Source organism: Myotis yumanensis, unplaced genomic scaffold (genome assembly GCF_028538775.1).
Source record: "Myotis yumanensis isolate MYYU_CA2020_CCGP unplaced genomic scaffold, mMyoYum1.0.hap1 SCAF_17, whole genome shotgun sequence".
Classification (NCBI taxonomy): domain Eukaryota; kingdom Metazoa; phylum Chordata; class Mammalia; order Chiroptera; family Vespertilionidae; genus Myotis; species Myotis yumanensis.
The window spans coordinates 30338104-30362176 of NW_027223768.1; the positions used below are offsets into that span (position 1 = coordinate 30338104).

Here is a 24073-nt window from a genome sequence, read left to right on the forward strand (position 1 = left end):
TAAAGATACAGATACTCTGGGCCAATTCCTTTAAGTTTTTGACTCAACAGGTCTAACTGGGGGCCTATTCATCTTTATTTTAAAAACTCCCCGTCATACAAGTGTGATCAGGACTGAGAATCACAATTTTCAGGATTTAGCTCTCAGCCAATTAAGACACTAATTGCGTTGCAACACAGAATTCAAAATTCCTAAAGTGATGTGCAAAAAAGTATGTTTGATTCTGAGCTATTTTCAAGTTGATTAAAATAGAATTTCACCCATGGTATGTCCAATCACTAACATTTTTTTAAAAAATATTTTATTGATTTTTTACAGAGAGGAAGAGAGAGGGATAGAGAGTTAGAAACATCGATGAGAGAGAAACATCGACCAGCTGCCTCCTGCACACCTCCTACTGGAGGTGTGCCTGCAACCAACGTATATGCCCTTGACCGGAATCGAACCTGGGACCTTTTAGTCCGCAGGCCGATGCTCTATCCACTGAGCCAAACCGGTTTCGGCCAATCACTAACATTTTAATGGTTTTTCTTTTTAAGAAATTTAAACGAACACCATATTAATATTAGTTGGTTATCTCCTTAGCATCCAGTCATCACTTCCTCCCAGTAGTGAAGGCACTTCTTTCTGTCTCCTATCTAATGTCCTTTAGGGGAGGGGGGTGACCGTGTTCTAGGGCTGAAGCTCATCAGCGCAGCCCATCCACGTAGCCAGTGATAGGTTCTGGGATGGGCAGATAATCTAGTGCAAAACAAAACGTTCCAAGAGGGCCACTATGTGAAACCTGATTTACGAAGTTGATACACAAAAGTTAGGGTGAGGGAGCGGAGAAGAAAGAGAGAGAAACCAGGACCTTAGAGATATGACGAGTCAGTGGATCAAGCCACGCCTGAAGACAGGCCTCCTCTCTGGACCTTCTCTATTGCTCAAGCCTTTTAGGGTTGGTTTGCATTCACTTGAAACTAATAGAATCTTAACTGATGCAAATATTTACTCAGTGTCATCTCTGGCTCTTCATGGATGTGTAATTTTCTTAAAAGGAAACTTATCTTCATATTTTTGCTATCATTTCACTGACACTTCTTTATAATTCTACTCCCCTTTAACTACTTTATGAATGCCCAAAGAACATACAATGCTAAATATCTGAAAAGGAAGCCAAGACAATAAAGAATGGAAAGATCGATGACACACAGAAAACAGACAAAGTTATATTCTCTGAACTTACCCCAAGATATATCATCCCACAGCTCACTCAGATCTGCAATGTTCTTTGCAATGTTTTTATACCAATGGTCTTATAAGTGTAGTGTGTTTAATGATCACCTGGGAAATTTATTTAAAAGAAAAATTTCTAGGCTGCTTCCTAGTGATTCTGATTCACTAAATCTGGTTTAAAAAATATTGCAGAAGATGCCCAACCGGTTTGGCTCAGTGGATAGAGCGCCGGCCTGTGGACTGAAGGGTCCCAGGTTCGATTCCGTTCAAGGGCATGTACCTTAGTTGCGGGCACATCCCCAGTGGGGGGTGTGCAGGAGCAGCTGATCGGTGTTTCTCTCTCATCGATGTTTCTAACTCTCTATCCCTCTCTATAAAAAAATCAATAAAAAATATATATTAAAAAAATATTGCAGAAGATTCTGATGCAATTGGTGGGAGAAGTCACTGAGAAATTCTGCTTTTAAGTATCACCTCTTTTTTCTTTATTGATTAAGGTATTACATATGTGTCCTTATCCTCCCATTGCCCCCCCCCACCCCCACCCCTCCACTCATGCCCTCACCTCCCCGGTGTCTGTGTCCATCGGTTAGGCTTATATGCATGCATACAAGTCCATTGGTTGATATCTCCCTCTTACCCTCCCCCCCTACCTTCCCTCTGAGAAATTCTGCTTTTAAACTGCAGGAGAGAAGAGGGTTAGGTAGTAGGTCTGTTTAGCTTTTAACTTTACATTTTAAATACTCACTTTTTTGAGTGGTATTTCTAACATGTACGTAAAAGTAGAATACAAATAAACTCATAGGTAACAAAAAGTTATTAACTAGTTCTTATAAATGTAGATAAAGTCCAAAATAGCTAACAGCACAGGCTGTGGAGGAAGATGGATTTATATCCCTATTCTGCAACTAAGTGTGTGACCCTGGGCAATTCAGTTAACCTTTCTATGCCTGCTTTCTCAGCTATACATTAAGGCTAAAAGTAACTATTATTAGAGGCAACTGTGAGGATTAAATGAGTTTATACAACAAATGCTAAAAATTGCACCCAGCACAAGGAAGCACTATCACAATTGAAGAAAGTAACTTACTCTTGTTTTTCTTTTTCCTTTTACTAATGAAATTATTCTCAGGAATTACGTTAAAAATTATTTCAGTTAGAACAGGGGTGGGCAAACTTTTTGACTCGAGGGCCACAATGGGTTCTTAAACTGGACCGGAGGGCCGGAACAAAAGCATGGATGGAGTGTTTGTGTGAACTAATATAAATTCAAAGTAAACATCATTACATAAAAGGGTACGGTCTTTTTTTTTTTTTTAGTTTTATTCATTTCAAACGGGCCGGATCCGGCCCGCGGGCCGTAGTTTGCCCACGGCTGAGTTAGAATCAAACCCTAGTTATAATCGACAGTGTCCTTGTATAGCACGAACTGCCTTGATATAAATTAGAAAATCTTTTTTTAAAAAATATATATTTTATTGATTTTTTACGGAGAGGAAGGGAGAGGGACAGAGAGCCAGAAACATCGATGGGAGAGAAACATCGATCAGCTGCCTCCTACACACCTCCCACAGGAGATGTGCCCGAAACCAAGGCACATGCCCTTGACTAGAATCGAACCCGGGACCCTTCAATCCACAGGCCGACGCTCTATCCACTGAGCCAAACCGGTCAGGGCTAGAAAATCTTTTTTAAAAATATATTTTATTGATTTTTTTACAGAGAGGAAGGGAGAGGGATAGAGAGTTAGAAACATTGATGAGAGAGAAACATCGATCAGCTGCCTCCTGCACACCCCCTACTGGGGATGTGCCCGCAACGAAGGTACATGCCCTTGACCGGAATCGAACAAGGGACCCTTCAGTCCGCAGGCTGACGCTCTATCCACTGAGCCAAGCTGGTTAGAGCTAAATTAAAAAATCTTATTGCAGGGTTAACACTAAGCCTGTACTGTGAACTCTGTCAGTCAGGGTTCAGGGACAGAACCAGAAATCACTTTAGGTAGAAGAAAGAGATCTGATTCACAAATTAGGTGCTTACAAAAGTGTCTGGGAGAGCTGGAGGAAGAGGGTCCGGCTGGGCCTGCAGGAGTGACTCCAGAACATTGAAAAACTGACCCATGAAAGGAGCTACTACATTCACCAAGAAGGTGGGGAGAGATGAGTGAAAAACTTAATTATTTTAGTTTGATCAAGGGATCAGGAAGTCATCACTGCCATTGCAATCACCTCTTTGCATCCATGAGGCTGCAAACTAGCTATCAGAACGTTGCTGGAGGGAGAAAAACAGCTTTCCTTCAACTTGCCTGCCCTGAAGCAGAAGGAAGGCAGCTTCTGCTTCCCTTTCCCTTTGCAAATCACGCAGGAACGAATTTAATTGGTGGAACCTAATTAGCATTCGGAACTCTAGGGAGCCTGGGAAATGCACTCCTCAGAGGTAGAGGAAAGAAACTGGAATGGTTTGGGAATACTGATAGATTGCCAAGCCATCGAATATTGCACAGTGACTTTGAGATAGGCACTAAAAGGTATTTTTCTCATCTGTAAAATGGGGGGAACCAATTATACCCATAATAGTGTTGTGATGAGGATTTAAGGAGGTAATAAATATAAAACACTTACTATAGTGGAAATACCCTTATCCTTGCAACGTTGAGGCCTTTAGCTTCATGGTCTTCTGGCATCGACCTTTGTGGTGGGGAATTCTAACCTTCATTCTAACCTTCTTTCACTTTTATGTTACTTGGGGCCTTTTAGGACTTTTCCTTTTACCATGGAATTCTGAAACTTCACAATGATATGTCTAAGCCTGGATTTTTTGTTCAGGTCCTTTATTTGGAGACTCAAGCCCTTTAGCTTTGGCAATTTTTTTCTTTTTCAATTACAGTTTATATTTAATATTATTCTCTGTTAGTTACAGATGTACAGCAGAGTGGTTAGGAAATCATGTACTTTACAGACTGGTTGTCCTGCTGCTGCCAGTAGCCACTTGGCCCCATCTATATTTACGATGATATTGGCTATAGTCCCTATGCTGTAATCTGCATCTCTCTATTCTCTAACTACCGATGTGTACTGCTAATCCCTTCACCCTTTTCACTCAGCCCCACTTGCCCCTATTCCCTCTGACAACTGTCTGTTCTCTGTATCTATGAGTCTTTCTATTTTATTTTGTCCATCAGCTTGTTGCATTAAAAACATTTTTATTGATTTCAGAGAGGAAGGAAGAGGGAGAGATAGAAACATCAATGATGAGAATCACTGATCGGCTGCCTCCTGCACGCCCCCTACTGGGGATTGAGCCTGCAATCCGGGTATGTGCCCTTGACTGGAATTGAACCCAGGACCCTTCAGTCCGCAGGCTGACACTCTATCCACTGAGCCAAACTAGCTAGGACCAGATTGTCAAATTTTAATACAACTTCCTCCCCTCTGTTTTCTTTATGAATCACCTCTGAGGCATATGTAATAAATCCTCCTAGGCTGTCTAAGTCTCTAACCTTTATTTATTGATTGCATTTTCATCTATTTTTTCTATTCTTTTTATTTTCTATTTCTGGAGATTTTTTTCATTTCTATCTTGTAACTAAGGGGTCAGCAAACTTTTTCTGTAAATATTTTTGGATTCATGAGCCAGATAATCTCATTATACCCCACTCTTTGTAGTACAAAAGACAATATGTCAACAAAAGAACATGTCTGTGTTGCAATAAAACTTTATTTAGAAAAACAGGTGGTGAGCTGGATTTGGCCATGGCCATAGTTTACCAATCCTTACACTGATCCTTCTACTACATTCTTTATTTTGGCAACTGGATTTATAATTGCCTTTTCTTCTATGATTTTTCCTTTTGCAGAATATTTTCTGCTTTTTAAAAACTATGTGATTTTATATACAGTAAAACTTCGATATAACTAATTTGGTCAAGGGGGTGTTCGTTAAAGCTGAGAGTCCATTATATAATAGGTTTTCTGAATGCATATGTTAAAAAATTGACAAATTAGTATACCTGCTTTTATGTAGATCTTTTTGTGTAATTAAAATTAAGTATGTCTGAAGTTTAATGTCACAGAAAAGTTTTCTATATGTATTACTGAATTTTAAATTTACACTGACTAGGTCTAGTAAATGGATGCATTAACCAGTCACCACGAGTAAACATCCTTAGAGGGCTGGGGCCTGGCTTAGCTCATGGTGGAACATCAGCCACCAAGCACAAGTTAAAACTGGGGCAGAAAGTCCTCCCATGTGAGAACAGAACCAATTACCAGCACAATGTGATGTGATCACATGCTAATCATTCCCCAAACATTGTTTGCAAGTGGTGATTCTTGGACTTAAATCTGTAGACTACAGATGTAGATTTGTAGTATTTATTTATGCCAGAGAAATTATAATAGTGTTTTTTTCCAACAAATGGCCTAAAGTTTGTTAAAAACAACTGATTTAATTATAAGCAAATCTTGGTTAAAAGCATTTTAAAACTAACAGGGTGTAAATTTTCACATATCAATACTGACTGGAAATTTTGCCAGTTAAATCTGAAGTCCATTAAATCGAGGGTTCACTGTACTAATATCAAACTAAATTAATTCAATCCATTAATATAAAGATAGGCTATTTTTGAGATACAGGTATTTTAGAAATTAAAGGTTGAGATTACAAGTGATTAAAAGAAGATCAACATTGCAGTAAATCTTGAAGTGTGGTCACTCTTATTAGACTGTGGCATTATACTCTTGAAGGAGAAATTATAAAGCATACATGTCCCTAATTAATCAATTATTTTTTAAAAAATAAAATTATTCTTGAGATGCACACTTACTTGATTTCAGGCCCTAAAGGATTCTTAATAGGGCTGTTTTAAAGATACTGGTACCCATCAGGGAATAATAATATATGGAACTTAGAATTTAAAAACAATCAAGTTTATCTACACATGTTGATGAATCAATTTAACAAGTGTTCACTGAAACCTATATCTAGGTACTATGAAAAATATCATATAAGTAAAACACACATTTTCATCTCAGAGAGTTTAAAATCTAAAGACATAGATAAAACAAAAACATAATTAGCTACAAAAAACCCGCCATCAGAAACTTAGAAATAATATGTACCACATGCACTCATTTACCCATCCTTCCAACATTTATAAAGCAATAATCAGTACTAATATTTGGTATAAAAAGATTAAGGTCAACTAATTAAATTACATTAGAAATAACTGAACAAATTTCTATAAAGGTGGGAATTAAATTACATTAGAAATAATTGAACAAATTTCTACGAAGGTGGGCTATTTAAATAAAAGCTAAGATTTTTTTTAAATTTAAATTGTTTAAAACATTACATGTCTCCTTCCTCCCCCCCTCCCCCAACCGCCACATCTCTCCAGCTGCTCCTGCCCTCCCCCGACTATTGTCTGTGTCCACTGGTTATGCTCATATGCATGCATACAAGTCCTTTGGTTGATCTTAGTCCCCCTCCTCCTGCCTTCCCTCTTAGGTTGGACAGTCTGTTCTATGTCTCTAGATATATTTTTGTTCATCAGTTTATGATGTTCATTATATTCCACAAATGAGTGAGATCATGTGATATTTATATTTCTCTGGTTATTTCGCTTAGCATAATGCTCTCCATATTCATCCATGCTGTTGCAAATGGTAAGAGTCCCTTCTTTTTTATAGCAGCGTAGTATTCCATTGTGTAGATGTACCACAGTTTTCTAATCCACTCATCTGCTGATGGGCACTTAGGCTGTTTACAAATTTTGGCTATTGTAAATTGTGCTGCTATGAACATAGGGGTGCATATATCCTTTCTGATTGGTGTTTCTGATTTCTTGGGATATATTCCTAGAAGTGGGATTACTGAGTGAAATGGGAGCTCCATTTTTAATTTTCTGAGGAAACTCCATACTGTTCTCCACAGTGGCTGCACCAGTCTGCATTCCCACCAGCAGTGCACGAGGGTTCCTTTTTCTCCACAGCCTCTCCAACACTTGTCATTTGTTGATTATAGCCATTCTGACAGGCATGAGATGGTACCTCATTGTCATTTTGATTTGCATCTCTTGGATGATTAGTGACTTTGAGCATGTTTTCATATATCTCTTTGGCCTTCTGTATGTCCTCTTTCGAAAAGTGTCTACTTAGGTCCTTTGCCCATTTTTTGATTGGACTGTTTATCTTTTGTTAAGATGTATGAGTTCCCTATAAATTTTGGAGATTAAACCCTTATGGGAGGTAACATTGGCAAATATGTTCTCCCATGCAGTGGGCCTTCTTGTTTCGTTGTTGATGGTTTCTTTTGCTGTTCAGCAGCTTTTTATTTTGATGTAGTCCCATTTGTTTATTTTCTCTTCAGTTTCCATTGCCCTAGGAACTGTATCAGTAAAGATATTGCTACGACATATGTCTGATATTTTGCTGCCTATGGATTCTTCTAAGATTTTTATGGTTTCCCCCTTATGTTTAAGTCCTTTATCCATTTTGAGTTTATTTTTGTGTATGGTGTAAGTTGGTGTTCTAGTTTTTTTTTTTTTTTGTATGTATCTGTCCAATTTTCCCAATACCATTTGTTGAAGAGACTGTCTTGGTTCCATTGAATGTTTTGCCTCCTTTGTCAAATATTAATTGAACAAATGGCTTGGGTCTATTTCTGGGTTCTCTGTTCTGTTGCATTGGTCTATATGTCTGTTCTTGTGCCAGTACCAGGCAGTTTTGAGAACAGTGGCTTTGTAATATAGCTTGATATCTGGTATTGTGATCCCTCCAATTTTGTTCTTTCTCAGGATTGCTGTGGCTATTCGGGATCTTTTTTATTCCATATGACTTTTTGGAGAGTTTGCTCTAGGTCTGTGAAATATGCCCTTAGTATTTTAATGGGGATTGCATTGCATCTATAGATTGCTTTGGGTAGTATGAACATTTTAATGATGTTGAGTCTACCAATCCACAAACAGGGTATATATTCTTCCATTTGTTTATGTCTTCCTTGATCTCTTTTTTTCTATGTCCTGTAGTTTTCCGAGTACAGGTCTTTTACTTCCTTAGTTAAGTTTGTTCCTAGGTATCAATTTTTTTTGGTGCAATGGTAAATGGGACTGGTTTTTTCATTTCTCTTTTTGTGAATTCATTACTGGTGTATAAAGAAGCCATAGATTTCTGGGTGTTAATTTTGTATCCTACTACATTTATTAAAATCTAGTAGTTTTCTTTAAACTGACAAATGATTATCAAATAATAAAGAAATAACAAAGATAGAAGTAAAAAAAATCACCTTAACCTTTACTATTCATAAATTGTTATTAGGTAAACATTTTGCAGACATCATTCTATGAGTATGTCCAAAACAGAAATAGGAATAGAAATATTTTCATTAAAATATGGGATAAAACTATATCTTTTAATTTAAAAATCTATTTTACTTTCTATAAATTTAATAGAAGAAAAGGAAATAAAACTGAATAAAATATTTTGCTCACGGAAATTATTTTCTAAATAAATAATGTTTCTCTAAGTGACTGCATCTATGTTGAGGGAGCAACCATGAAGAAAAAGAATACCTGCAGATTTTATTTAGATATGTTTATAGTTATATAAAGGTATTTGCTGGAGACTTCATGAATTGGTAAAGAACATCCCACCAAAATGAAAGACTTACAGAATGTTATCTGAGTATTCACCTCACCCAAAGAAGTGATTTGCACATCTGATACTCAATTTCAATTCCTAGTTGTCTAGAGCAGAGGTCAGCAAAAGTTTTCTGTAAAGAGCGAAACCCTGTGGGCTGTGTTAATTTTCTACTGATGTCTAATAAGTTACTTCAAACTGTAGGTTTAAAAATGTCCACTTATTATCTCACTGTTTCTGTAGGTCGGAGTCTGGGTGGGTTCAACTGGGTTCTCTGTAAAGGGTCTCACAAGGCTTTGATCAAGGTGTTGGCTCAGCTGGGGTCTTATCTGGAGGCTCCGGGGGAAGAATATTCTTCCAAGTTCATTCAGGTCCTTGCAGTTGTAGAACTGAGGTTCCTGCATTCTTGCTGGTGGTTGGCTAGAGGCTGCTCCATGGTCCTTCTACCCTGACCCACTCCGTCTCAGTAACGGAGAACTTCGTGTTGAATCTCACTAATGCTTTAAATCTATTTTTTCTGCTACCCATCATAGAAAACTCTTTGCTTTTCAAGGGTTCAATTAATTGAGTTAGGCACACCCAGATAATACATTATCTCAATGTCAACTAATTAGTAACTTTAATTACATTTTCAAAATCCCTTTGCCATGTTACATAACATAACCATAGGAGTAATACCAGGGAATGAAGGTCATGAGGACCATCTTAGAATTATGCCTACCACAGTCTGCCTTCTGGCCTCCATGATTCAAATACATCCCACTTGTAAAATGTATTCCCCCAGTACAAGGTTCCCAAAAGTCTCATCCTATTACATTATCAGTTCAAAGTAATAAGTCCCTATTCTTGAATCTAAATCTCATCATCTCAAAGTCCAAAATCTTATCCAAATTACAGCTCCTGATGTAATCCATTAGCACAATTTCTTCCTATTTATGAACCTATGTAACTAAAGAAGTTAGTTATTTGCCACAAACACTTCCAACATTTAAAAACCAAAAGGTGACAACAAAGTATATCCCTATGGGTTCGCAGGATAACACTTAAGTCTTTAGTAGGGAAATTGATAATTTGTTATAATTTTAAATTTCCGAATTGATAATTCAGAAAATGCCTTTAAAAAAAATTAAATCAGGAATTTATTAGAAGAGAGAAAAAAGTGAAGGCCAATTAAATATTCTGCCACTCTTAATGAAAACATTTAAAAATCATATTATTGGAGAGAGAAAATGGCGGAGGCTTAGACAGACGTGTTGGTGCTTTGTCCCGGACCAGATAGGGGCGAGCAGCTGAAACGGGTAACAATCGGCCCGATCAAGCTGGGGAGGTTCAGCTGAGAGACAGTCTGCAGCCAGGAAAGACAGAAAACTCCTAAAAAATGCGGATGGTTAGAGATTGAGGCTGAAACCTCCCCCTGGGCGCCAGCGCAGCGGCGAGACCGCGCCATCTCAGGCAGCGTTCACCGGCATCCAGAGATCGGCTACTGACCCGGAGGCAACGATTCGCAAACAGCGCGACTGCAAGAGCCAAGGGGAGACCTGCACCCCTCCACGGAAAGATTCAAGCAACAGCGGCCTCCTGATCACCACACGCTCTGCCTGGGGAACAGTTGCTGAGTCTGAAGCCACCCTCCACCAGCCAGAAGAGCCACCACAACTGTGAACAGCACCCATCAGAGGCTCTGCTATCAACAGAGGAGCCGCTGCTACCACAACCGCCCAAGGAGCAACCACAGACCGAGGAGCCACTGCCACCCAGGGAGCAGCCACTGCCACCCAGGGTCCAGCCACTGAACGATTCAACAACAAGTAATGTCAGTGAGATCAAACATGGGTAGACAAAGAAACCCCCAAAGGAAAGAAAAGGAGGACTCGCCAGAAAAGCAGCTAAGTGAGACAGAGATATGCAACATGACGGAAAAAGAATTCAGAATAAGGTTCCTAGAGTACATGCACCGGATGTTCAAGAAGCAAGAAGAAACAGATGAAAAACTCAACTACGTATGCAAGAAGCTAGAAGAAACAGATGAAAAAATCAACAACTTAAGTAAGTCCCAAGAAGAAATGAAGAGCGACTTAGCTGCAATAAAAAACACCATTGAAAGTATCAACAGTAGACTGGGAGAAGCGGAGGACCGAATCAGTGAATTAGAAGACAAGGAAGCAAAACACACTCAAACTGTACTGCAAATGGAGAAAAAAATTAAAAGACAGGAGGAGAGCCTAAGGGAACTTTGGGACAACATGAAACGAAGCAACATACGAATAATAGGGGTGCCAGAACAACAGAAAGATGAACATGGATTAGAAAACCTATTCGAAGAAATAATATCAGAAAACTTCCCTGAGGTGGGGAAGAAAAAAGTCACACAAGCCCAGAGAGTCCCAAACAAGGTGAACCCGAAAAGACCCACACCAAGACACATCATAATTACCATGGCAAATGTTCAGGATAAAGAGAGAATCTTACAGGCTGCAAGAGAGAGGCGGAAAGTAACATACAAGGGATCTCCCATTCGATTATCAAATGATTTCTCAACAGAAACACATCAGGCCAGAAAAGAATGGACGGAAATCTACAAAGTGATGCAAAGCAAAGGACTGAATCCAAGAATACTCTATCCAGCAAGGCTATCATTCAAAATTGAAGGGGAAATAAGAAGCTTCACAGACAAAAAAGGGCTAAGGGAGTTTATCACCACCAAGCCAGCCATGCAAGAAATGCTAAAGGGACTGGTGTAAAAGAAGAAATATCAAGCTCAGAAAGAAATCAGCCACACACACACAAAAAAAAAGAAATGGCTACAAACAAGTACCTTTCAATAATAACTTTAAATGTAAATGGACTAAATGCTCCAAATAAAAGACATCGAGTGGCTGAATGGATAAAAAAACATGACCCATACATCTGCTGTCTACAAGAGACCCACCTCATTGGAAAGGACTCACACAGACTGAAAGTGAAGGGATGGAAAAATATCTTTCACGCAAATGGAAAGGAAAAGAAAGCTGGGGTAGCAATACTTATATCTGACAAAATACATCTCAAAGTGAAGGCCATAACCAGAGATAAGGAAGGCCACTTCATAATACTAAAGGGATCAATACAACAAGAAGATATAACCCTGGTAAACATATATGCACCCAATGCAGGAGCACCCACATACATAAGAAAACTTCTGGAAGATATCAGGGGAGATATCGACAATAACACAATCATAGTAGGGGACTTTAATACACCACTGACATCACTGGATAAATCCGCTAGACAAACAATCAGCAAAGAAACAGCAATCCTAAATGACTCACTAGATCAGATGGACTTAATTGACATCTTCAGAACTCTACACCCCACAGCTGCGGAATATACATTCCTCTCAGGTGCTCATGGGACATATTCAAAAATAGACCACATATTGGGTCACAAGCAAAGTCTCCACAAATTCAAGAAGATTGAGATCATAAAAAGCATCTTCTCAGACCACGATGGCATAATGTTAGAAATAAACTACAATAAAAACAACCCAAAATACTCAAACACTTGGAAGCTGAATAGCATGTTATTAAATATTGATTGGGTTACCGATGACATCAAAGAAGAAATTAAAAACATCCTGGACACTAATGACAATGAAAACACAACAATCCAAAACCTCTGGGACACAATGAAAGCAGTCCTGAGAGGGAAGTTTATAGCTCTACAGGCCTATCTCAAAAAACAAGAAAAAATGGTAGTTAATCATCTAACTCTACAACTCAAAGAATTAGAAAGAGAGCAACAAGAAAACCCCAGAGTGAGCAGAAGGAAGGAGATAATAAAGATTAGAGCAGAAATCAATGACATAGAGACCAAAAAAACAATACAGAAAATCAATGAAACCAAGAGCTGGTTCTTTGAAAGGATAAACAAGATTGACAAACCCCTCGCCAGGCTCACCAAGAAGCAAAGAGAAAGGTCCCAAATATACCAAATCAGAAATGATAGAGGCGAAATAACAACAGACCCCACAGAAATACAAATGATTGTTAAACAATACTACGGGCAACTCTACTCCAACAAACTAGACAACCTGGAGGAAATGGACAAATTCCTAGAAAAATACAACATTCCAAAACTCAATCAGGAAGAATCTAAAAACCTCAATAGGCCAATAACTATGGAAGAAATTGAAGCAGTCATCAGAAAGCTCCCAGCAAACAAAAGCCCAGGGCCAGACGGCTTCACAGGGGAGTTCTACCAAACATTCAAGGAAGAACTAAAACCTACCCTCCTCAGACTACTACAAAAAATTCAAGAGGAAGGAACACTTCCAAGCTCATTCTATGAAGCCAGCATCACCCTAATACCAAAACCAGGTAAAGACATCACAATGAAAGAGAATTACAGGCCAATATCCCTCATGAACATAGATGCCAAAATCCTCAACAAAATCTTAGCAAATCGGATCCAGCAGTACATCAGAAGGATCATACACCATGACCAAGTAGGATTTATCCCAGAGATGCAAGGATGGTACAACATCCGTAAATCAATAAATGTGATACATCACATAAACAAATTGAAAGAAAAAAACCACATGGTCATATCAATTGATGCAGAAAAAGCATTCGACAAAATCCAACACCCATTTTTGATAAAAACTCTCAGAAAGGTGGGAATAGAAGGATCATACCTCAACATAATAAAAGCCATATATGACAAGCCCACAGCCAACATCATACTCAATGGACAAAAACTAACACCATTTCCCCTAAGAACAGGAACAAGACAGGGATGCCCACTCTCACCACTCCTGTTCAACATAGTACTGGAAGTATTAGCCATTGCAATTAGGCAAGAAGAAGAAATAAAAGGCATCCAAATTGGAAAAGAGGAAGTAAAACTGTCCTTATTTGCAGATGACATGATATTATACATACAAAACCCCAGAGACTCCATCAAAAAGCTACTAGACTTAATACATGAATTTGGCAATGTAGCAGGATACAAAATTAACCCCAAGAAATCTGAGGCATTTCTATACACCAATAGTGAACTTTCAGAAAGAGAGATTAGAAAAACAATCCCATTTACCATCGCACCAAAAAAATTAAGATACCTAGGAATAAACTTAACTAAAGAGGTTAAAGACCTCTACTCAGAAAACTACAGGACGTTGAAAAAAGAGATAGAGGAAGACATAAACAGATGGAAGAACATACCATGTTCTTGGATTGGTAGAATCAACATCATTAAAATGTCCATACTACCCAAAGCAATCTATACATTCAACGCACTTCCCATTAAAATACCAATGGCCTTCTTCAAAGATCTAGAACGAACTCTCCAAAAATTCATCTGGAATAAAAAAAGACCCCGAATAGCTGCAGCGATCCTGAGAAAGAACAAAGTAGGTGGGATCTCAATGCCAGATATCAAACTGTATTACAAAGCCACTGTTCTCAAAACTGCCTGGTACTGGCACAAGAACAGACATATAGACCAGTGGAATAGAATAGAGAGTCCAGAAATTAGCCCGAACCAATATGCTCAATTAATTTTTGACAAAGGAGGCATGAACATACAATGGAGCCAAGATAGTCTCTTCAATAAATGGTGTTGGGAAAATTGGATAGATATATGCAAGAAAATGAAACTAGACCACCAACTTACACCATACACAAGAATAAACTCAAAATGGATAAAGGACTTAAATGTACGACAGGAAACCATAAAAATTCTAGAAGAATACAAAGGCAACAAAATCTCAGACTTATGCCAAAACAATTTCTTCACTGATACAGCTCCTAGGGCAGTTGAAACTAAAGAGAAACTGAACAAATGGGACTACATCAAAATAAAAAGCTTCTGCACAGCAAAAGAAACCATCAACAAAACAACAAGAAAACCCACCTCTTGGGAAAACATATTTGCCAACGTCATATCTGATAAGGGCTTAATCTCCAAAATTTATAGGGAACTCATACAACTTAACAAAAAGAAGATAAACAATCCAATCAAAAAATGGGCAAAGGATCTAAATAGACACCTTTCAAAAGAGGACATTCAGAAAGCCAAGAGGCATATGAAAACATGCTCAAAGTCACTAATCATCCGAGAGATGCAAATCAAAACAACAATGAGGTACCATCTCACACCTGTCAGAATGGCCATCATCAACAAATCAACAAACGACAAGTGCTGGAGAGGATGTGGAGAAAAAGGAACACTTGTGCACTGCTGGTGGGAATGCAGACTGGTGCAGCCACTATGGAAGGCAGTATGGAGGTTCCTCAAAAAATTGGAAATGGAACTCCCATTTGACCCTGTGATCCCACTACTAGGAATATATCCCAAGAAACCAGAAACACCTATCAGAAAGGATATATGTAACCAGATGTTCATAGCAGCACAATTCACCATAGCTAAGATCTGGAAACAGCCTAAGTGCCCATCAGTAGATGAATGGATTAGAAAACTGTGGTACATCTACACGATGGAATACTATGCTGCTGTTAAAAAGAAGGAACTCCTACCATTTGCAACATCATGGATGGAACTGGAGAGCATAATGCTAAGTGAAACAAGCCAGTCAATGAAGGAAAAATACCACATGATCTCACTCATTCATGGATAATAAAGACCATTACAAACTTTTGAACAATAATAGATACAGAGGCAGAGCTGCCTCAAACTGATTGTCAAACTGCAGTGGGAAGGCCAGAGAGAGTTGGGGGGCAGGAGGGAGGGGAGTAAGAGATCAACCGAAGGACTTGTATGCATGCATATAAGCATAACTAATGGACATAAGACACTGGGGGGTAAGGGAAGGTAGGGGTTTGTCAAGGGCGGGGGGGGGGGGGGGGGGAAAGGACACTTATGTAATACCCTTTGTAATACTTTAAGCGAAAAAAAAAAAAAAAAAAAAAAAAAAAAAGAAAAAAAACAACAACAAAAAAAAAATCATATTATTTGGTCTGAGTGGTCAGTAGGTAAAATGGTATGGGGTTCTACTGTGAATGATATTCTGATATGATCAAAAGCCGCATGGTACAAATTCAATGAGACTCTAATCTTGGACTTATGCTTACACTTTTCAAAGCTTAACAACAACCCTAAAATATATTTTAAAATGTATCAATCTCTTCTGAAATCTGTGTATTTATATTATAAAAAGTTCAGTATAACAGATGAGCAAATATCATAATTTAATTTATAGCACATCACAGATTTTCTCATAATCTAAGTAACAGTGTGGCATAATGCATCTCCCTGGTTTAAGTAAACAGTGCAACTCTCTGGTGATCTGCAATGGCTTGTAGGAATTTAGTTTAAAAATATGAAGAGAGAGAGAGACTTGTATGTGATCAGAACCTGGAGGAAAACGGAGAAAAGGGAGAACAGATGATGGTACTAAATTTAAGTATTCTTCCAGAAACACTACAAAAATCTTTGTATAAAAAGGTGGAAAATATAATGAGGTCATGCTTTTGAAGCTTTAAAAATTATTTCATAGCAGTTCTGGAATTATAATCAGTCCTGACCTACGCAGCAGTACATATTCTATACGAGCAAATAATATCAAACATATGGAGCTAGATCATTCTTAATGCACCACATAGTTTTAACCTGGAAAGAAAACAATGTATTCTATAAGGAGTTCAGATGATGTCATAATCAACCATCTAATAAATGTTTAACAAAGGAACAAATGTTTAAGACAACTGGGCTAGACCCTGAGAAGGATAAAATACATAAGATAAATCATATATAATCTTCAAGGGCAACTTTATAGATGAGAAAAAAATTATACCTACCTATTCAGGGCTTAGAAATTTTGTAAAGGTATGGTTATTGGGCTTATCGGATTAAAATTGTGCATATCATAGACCTTGAACTTAAACTGTATTTGGGCTATTTGATCAGATACTCACAGAATGATTGTAAGAAGGTTCCAATATCACAGGTAATGACATTTTCCCTTGAAGATTCAATTTTGTTAAATAAAAAATCTTTTCCCCCACCATCTTTTCTTTTTTCATGCGATGTACACCATACAGTCTAAATCGAACTGCATAATTTCCAATCATCTCAGATTCAACATGGTTAAATTTGAATGTTTCTGTGAAGACAGGGCATGGTCCTCTCTGGATGCTGGTTTTTGCTCTCTGTTTCTTTATAGGTAGAAGAACAAGGTGTACTTGCCATGAGTTGCCACCTGTCCTGTTATATGTTGGGATATCTGTGACAGCTGTCACGGTTACCAGGAGCTTCTGTTCTTGTGAGTCATAGTCAAAAGTCACATCCAGTGTGCCATACTTAGCTTCTGGCTCAGGATCAAAGGGTTTGGGAAGCTGTGAAGATGATCCTTGAGCTGACATGTCCTAAGAAAAGCAAATTTAAATGTTTTCAGTTTTAACTGTTATTTCATCTGGCATGTAATTAAACACCTGGTCTGTCTTAGGAAGAGGGTGTGAGAACTGTTTGGTTGGCTACCACCAAGAATGTGATAGCAACCAACAGTTGAGTATAATCAGAAGCTACTCTACAGGGCCACAGTATCCGTGGTAAGCTAACCTCAAAAACTTATCAAAAAAGAATTTTGTATTCACCATTTCAATTCTGAGAAAGTTGAGATATGTTTTTACAATGAGAACTGAAAATATATACTTCAATGTGTATCCCTGATCCTGTTGTAGGTACCTATTCAATTTTACTTCCAATATTATAAACAATGCAACTGACAGGTCAACATTAGGCTGGAGAGAAAGAGAACATAAAGTATAATGCTACTGAAAAAACACTGGTCCCATTTTCAGAGATTGTTCTAAAATGCTCCCATCTATGATAGAATGTAAACACATTTAGGCTTGAAAATCACTGGAAATGTGAAATTATAAACACAAAGAGGCCTCAAAATATTTGCATGCAAATACTTATTTTCTGTAACACACTAATTTTAATAAGACTTTGAAACTTATTTCTAATACTAATTACTGTTGAAAATGGCAGAATAATACGTATTTCAAAAGTTCAAGAAAGACCAAATCTGTTCATTTTAATTATGCGATTAAAAGAAATTGTGCCCATTTTACCTGGAATGTGAACAGAGTTTCAGCTAGTTATTGACAGTGTCAAACCCAGGTCTCTGACCTTTCAACTCTACCACCTGCTCCTTCAAGTATTTTAATAAATATTAAATGTTTTTCATTTTTAAATGTGGACCAAATTTCTAAATTTTTCTGAACTTTTTACTTAGTAGCCCCTACTATTGACTCCCAGTCTTCTCTTATTTTTGCACTTCTCAAAGGAACTACGTGAGTTTTAGCCAGTGACACGCTGTCTCGCAAGAGACTGTAATTCTAAATTTTCCTCATGGCTGATATGTCCATGAGGCTCAGCTTTGGCCAATGGGTGGCAAACAGAGGTTATGTATGAAACATCCAGATCAGGTTTATAGAAGAAATGCTTTGCCCTTCACTTCCTTTCTCTCCCACTCTTCCCACAGAAGAGCAGACACTGAGACAGGATGTGTGGCTCAGTATGGACCCCGGGGACTAGGACAGCACCCTACAGATGACAGTGACAACAAAGAAGGAACTGGGCCCCTGAGCAAAGCCACCTACTCACCCTGGATGTTCGTAAGTGAAAGACAATCTTCTGTGAGTTTTATCCTTTGACTCTTTGCTCTAACAGCTTAATACAGATCCTAACTATTACACCTACCATGTGCCAAGCCCTAGTTTAGGTGGGAGAGATGTAGCAGAGGACTAAAAACATGCAAGTTTTTGACCTTATAAATGATAAATATTACACATCTACCTACTATGACCCCCTTGGTAACATGTATGGAAAAGATGACAAATTAAGAACAATACTTGGGGGAGGGGACAAAGTCTCCTAGAAGAATTGTTTTTTATACAATATAATTCAGTCAGAATAAACATATTCTTACTCTGTAAAAAAAAAAATTACAGTTTAGAGCAAAATGTTTTAATGCATGCCATTACATAATGGTAAATATACATGATTAATTGCAAGGCTTTGAAATTTCAATTAATTGTTTTTTAAAATAGTGTCATGACAGCTATTTCCAGGGCAATAAAAATTTTTTTATAAGGTTCCAGATAGCTATTTCTGAATTTTGTTTCTCTTGGTGCATTCTAACAATTCTCATGACCTTCACAGATTAAGCTCTTATGTGTATTCTGCAAATAGGCAATTAGAAAATAACCCTCCCTCTCACGGTATCTTAAAGTTTTGAATAGTGTCCACCAGCAGAGTCAGCTCCTTGCCAGGGCTCTTCTGAACCCTCACTCCTTTCCCAGCTCAGCAGTGTGAGTGGAGAGGCTCTAAGGTAGCACATCCTGAATTAAACCAAGAGGAGAGTCAATAGTGAGATTTTGTATTTCTTACTATTTATTAAAGGGATGGGAAGTAAAATAAACTTAAAAAACACGAGAGTGGACTTTATACTACCAGAGGCTACCGGCATCTCAATATTTATGTAAAGTGCATTTGCTCTATTTGAATACAGTCAATTCTAAGAGGAGACTGGTTAGTAGCTTCTGAAATATGGGCAAAACTCACCAGCTGTATTAACTATAGGTAATAAACAATGAAGCAGCTTTGGAGACACAGGCAGAATTCTGAAGATGTAGTAAATATAGTCACTAAGTAACTTGTAAGATAGACAGAAAAATAGAAAATATGATAGAATAAGTGAATATAACTTATTAAAAGGAAAGCCAAAGGGATGGGAAGCCCAAGCCATGATCATGATCATGACCATGATCACTTCTGGTCTGACAGCTGTCACCCATGTGTTCTAGTAAAGAAATCAGGTAAAACCTATGCCTATTTGGTAGGCTAACTGGCAAGTCTCACTGGTGACCAGGAGTACTTGCCCCTGCACTGCGCCCATAAAATAAGTTATGTGTTTCTGGCCCTTGGCACCCCTGCTCCTAGTTCAACTCTTGTCCTTGCTACCACACCATAACTGGGGGAAACTGATGGAGCAGAAAGAGTGAGACGGGACAAATGGGCATCACATACGCCAGGATTCACATAGCGTGGCCCTGCCACTGCGCCTGCGGGCATCCTGTCCTAAGTGGGGAACCTACCTCATCTGGATCCTCTCACTTCTTGTTTTCTATCTGAACATTTGGCAGTAGAGGCAAATTCAGCTAATAAGAACAATGACACACTACAGTTCTACAGAATGTTGTCTAGGACAGAAGTTGTAAAAACTTGCAAATCTAAAAGAGAGAAATTTAAAAGTAAATACTACCTTATGAAACCCTCTAGATGACCTTTATATAATTTTTACCTTTACAGAAATATTTTTTTAAATTCTTTTTAGAATATGGAAAGATGTCAAATGTGTAACGCCCCTATTTTTGGTGTAATTTTCACATTATTTGCTCTAAAAAAGGAAATAACTTAAAACACAATCAATTGACGCCAAGAATTCAAATTTCATTAGGGAAGCTGAGCATGACTTATCTCTTCCATATTCTATGATATGAAAATGCAAAACTGTTATTTTGTGAAATATTAATGGGCAGCCTCCCAATATAAAAATATCCCAAATAAAATAAATTTTTAAAAAAGACAAACATAAATAGAAACCTCACTCATTATGAAACAAATGGGGGAAGCTAATTTTTCAATATTTTGTGTATTGCCCTCATTTTTAGCTCTCCATCTTCCTTGGGGGGGAGAAAGGGGAGGTTGCAGAATGGTTGAGACACCCCTGGTAAGTCCGCTGGTTAAAGATTAGATCGAGGATAGAAACTGGTACAATAAGCCACAAAGTGATAAAACCTTCTTCTTACCAAGAGGAGAAGTGCAGGATTATCAGTCTTCCAAGTAACATTCACTTAGAAAATTCTATGTGTTTTTACTTACTTCAGGGCTCAGGACTGCAGTGCTGTCACTCGGAACATCTTCGTCGTATCCTTTATTATGAAAACTTTCTATTTCGTGACCGGTGCTTCCTTCACTCGGGCACTTGTTATAGGAGCGTCTTGGGCTGTTGCTGCAGTGGGAAAATTCACATTTACTGTCCCCGATTTCTGAGGGTGTACATGAGAGGTGGGGAGACCCGCTGTCATCCTGATATGGTGGGGGCTGCAGTTCATCCAGTGGGGGTGTTCTTCTCATTCTCTGAATGCAGTTTCCTGAGAAGGAGTAAGAACCTGGTCACTGTTTCCAAGTAGCCTCAACATGCAGCACAGTCCACAATCATTGCAAATAACTTTAAAAAAAAACTGGATTGAAACATGTATGCTTTACTAAATTCAGATGCAGAAATAAGCTCACCGGATTTCCCACTCTCTCCTCCTGCACAGCGATATCAGGGAAAAATAAAATATACTCTCAAATACTAGAGAGAGCCAGTTAGATAGCATAACAATGGGAGTGATAAATATTTGTGAAATAGCTTACCTAGTTCTTTCTTTCAGAACAAACCTGAAGCATCAGACTTCCTTATGATCGGTGTTCTCTCTAGTCACCGTAGGTAAAAATATTATAGGTAAAACACACATAAAAACTTCATTTGTTTTCTTCAATGACTGAGATGAACTTATTAAACTAGCATTCAGTTCAACAGCATCAGAAACTATTCTTCTACGTCTATCCTAGATCTGAATCCTGACACGAGGTGCCCTGGGAGTCAAGGCCCCATCAATCAGCAAAGGCGGAATGAAGGCTGCATTCCCTCCCATTCCATCTCCATCGTCATCATCGGAGGCCACCCCCTGCCCCACGCAGCCTGGGCTCCATCTAACGTGGCTCCACCTCGTCCTCAGCAGGTATCTCTGCCTCCAGCAGTTAATATGCAACGCTTTCCTTCACTCTAAACGGTCCTTTGAGTTTTTGCCTCCACGGTATATCTCAATGGCTAAGGACATGTCTGTGAGCAAGGATAGATGTGGGAGCAGGAGGGGGTTGGGGGGGGGGGGGGAACGTAAGGAAACAGAGTTCAGTTTACAATTGCAGAACAGCTAAGTCTGTGTAGATAAACCCTGAATGCAACATCGGGTATTACATTTAAATCCTGCTCAGTTTTTCTTCTAATGGACTATGCATCTCCTTCTCGAAAGGGACCCTGAAGAAAGGTAGTTTGTACTAGTCTTTTTTCCTCACTAGTTGTTGCACCATAATAATCCTCTGAACTTGCTTTTGTTGTGAGCAGCACATCATAACTTCTGTCTGGTAATATAATGTTACACATTACTTCCTTTGGTTTATTTATGTTTATAGCGGGTAGCTCTCTAGCTGCCTGCCAACCAGGGTATGTCTACAGCTGAGCTCCGTCACCTGGCTCTTGTTCAGATGTAGTGTACCTGCGCTCCAGGCAAGTTACCCAAAAGAGGGTCAGTGGTATTTAAGGATGCTAAGTAGGCTCCATGGGCAGACCTCACCACTGTTTCTGGATTTGAGAGAAACGATTTTAAAGCTGTGAACTGGAATATGCAAATTGTTTTAGAATATACAAATGACATACTACATATATTGGAATGTATAAATATATATAATTATAAATTATTATAAAAATCCTCAATGTTTTGAAAATAATACCTCCTTTTACTCTTTACTTTTCAAGGAAAAAAAATGCCCAAATGTATGTGGAATAGGAATTTCATTAAAAAAAATAGTTATGAGGATTTCTTCTTTTTTAAAACTTTTGCAATAATGCCTTTTTTTCTCAAATAGACAACCACATCATATTGTGCACACAGGATCTAGAACAGTGATGGCGAACCTATGACACGCGTGTCAGAGGTGACACGCGAACTCATTTTTTTGGTTGACTTTTCTTTGTTAAATGGCATTTAAATATATAAAATAAATATAAAAAATTTAAGTCTTTGTTTTACTATGTTTGCAAATATCAAAAAATTTCTATATGTGACACAGCACCAGAGTTAAATTAGGGTTTTTCAAAATGCTGACACACCGAGCTCAAAAGGTTCGCCATCGCTGATATAGAATAATAAAAGGGTAATATGCTAATTAGACCAGACATCCTTCCAAAGTCGCAGCGGGTGGGGGCCAAGGCCTTTGCACGAATTTTGTGCATCAGGCCTCTAATAATAATAATTAAGAGTTGGCTTAAACTTAATTGATATTGGAAAACTTTAAAAACAACTGTTTGACAAAATAACATAATGTACGTTATAGTTGTTATATCACACTGTAAACATCCAACCTTAAGAAATTCCTGGTAGGACGATCAAACACCAAAATGATGCTGCCCTATATTACCTTATCCCTTGTTTCATACCTAATTTCATGCACTGTTTTGTGGAAACCACATATCCATATAAGGGTTCATGTTAAGCATTTTAATTTGCTACCTACAGATTGTACAGCACCTACGAAATAAGACAAGGTATCCTCCAACCCTTGAGAAAAACACTGCATGCATGTCCATAGTGACCTGCGGGCCCTTAACTGCAGCTCTAGGAGATGGTGGCCATCCAGCACCTGGAGAATTCACTTTGCAAGTGTCTCTGGAAACTTGCCCAAGTTGATTATAGACAGTGGGTAATAAATTAAGGCTCAACACATTTCACAGAACTGGAACATAAACAGGATGTTTTCTGACCACAGTAAAATTAAACTAAAATCAGAAATAGAACTTTAAAAATCTATAGAAATGTAGACAAAAATAACTAGAAATTAAAACATACTGTTAAATAACCCATGGATCACAGAAGTCACAAAAGAAAGTAGAAAAAATGAAGTAATATCCAGCAGAAGTCAAATAGAAAACATCAGCAAACCACAAAAGAATTCTTTGAGAACACTGATAAACTACTGGAAGAGACTGATCAGGAAGGGAAAGAGATGGCATAAATTACTAATATTAATATCTAGAATAAAACAGGACATTTCAAATGCCGTGTCAAAGCTCAAATAGGATACGGAGGAGGTGCACACATAGGTAGCCCTGCACAGCACGTGGAGCCCAGGCTGGGTGAGGCAGCCCAGAAGCAGACCTCAGCAGGGGAAGAAGGTTCCCCACGGAGGGGGGCAGTCAGCCTGGACAACAAGCTCCACCAGGGGGAGGAGTGTGCCCACACTGAGCGAAGGGAGCAACCCTGTGAGAGGAGTCACTGCCCAATAGGATCAGAACCCTGGAGAAGAGACTGGGTGTTTGTCAAAGCCCAGGAAGAGGCATCTACACAGGCATCCACGCAGACAGGTGGCCTGACGAGGGAAAACCA

The 24073-nt window shown here is 38.5% G+C and overlaps 1 protein-coding gene across 3 annotated transcripts in view; it reads right to left on the reverse strand.

Annotated features, from left to right (window-relative positions):
* Nucleotides 1–24073, reverse strand: part of SYT14 (synaptotagmin 14) — a 126917-nt gene that overhangs the window by 26196 nt on the left and 76648 nt on the right. For all 3 annotated transcript variants that reach the window (XM_070396566.1, XM_070396565.1, XM_070396564.1), the window contains 2 exons: nucleotides 20745–21016; nucleotides 16769–17218 (listed from right to left, as the gene is read on the reverse strand). In XM_070396566.1, coding sequence (XP_070252667.1) covers nucleotides 16769–17218; nucleotides 20745–21016 — 722 coding nt within the window. The remainder of the gene's footprint in view (nucleotides 1–16768; nucleotides 17219–20744; nucleotides 21017–24073) is intronic.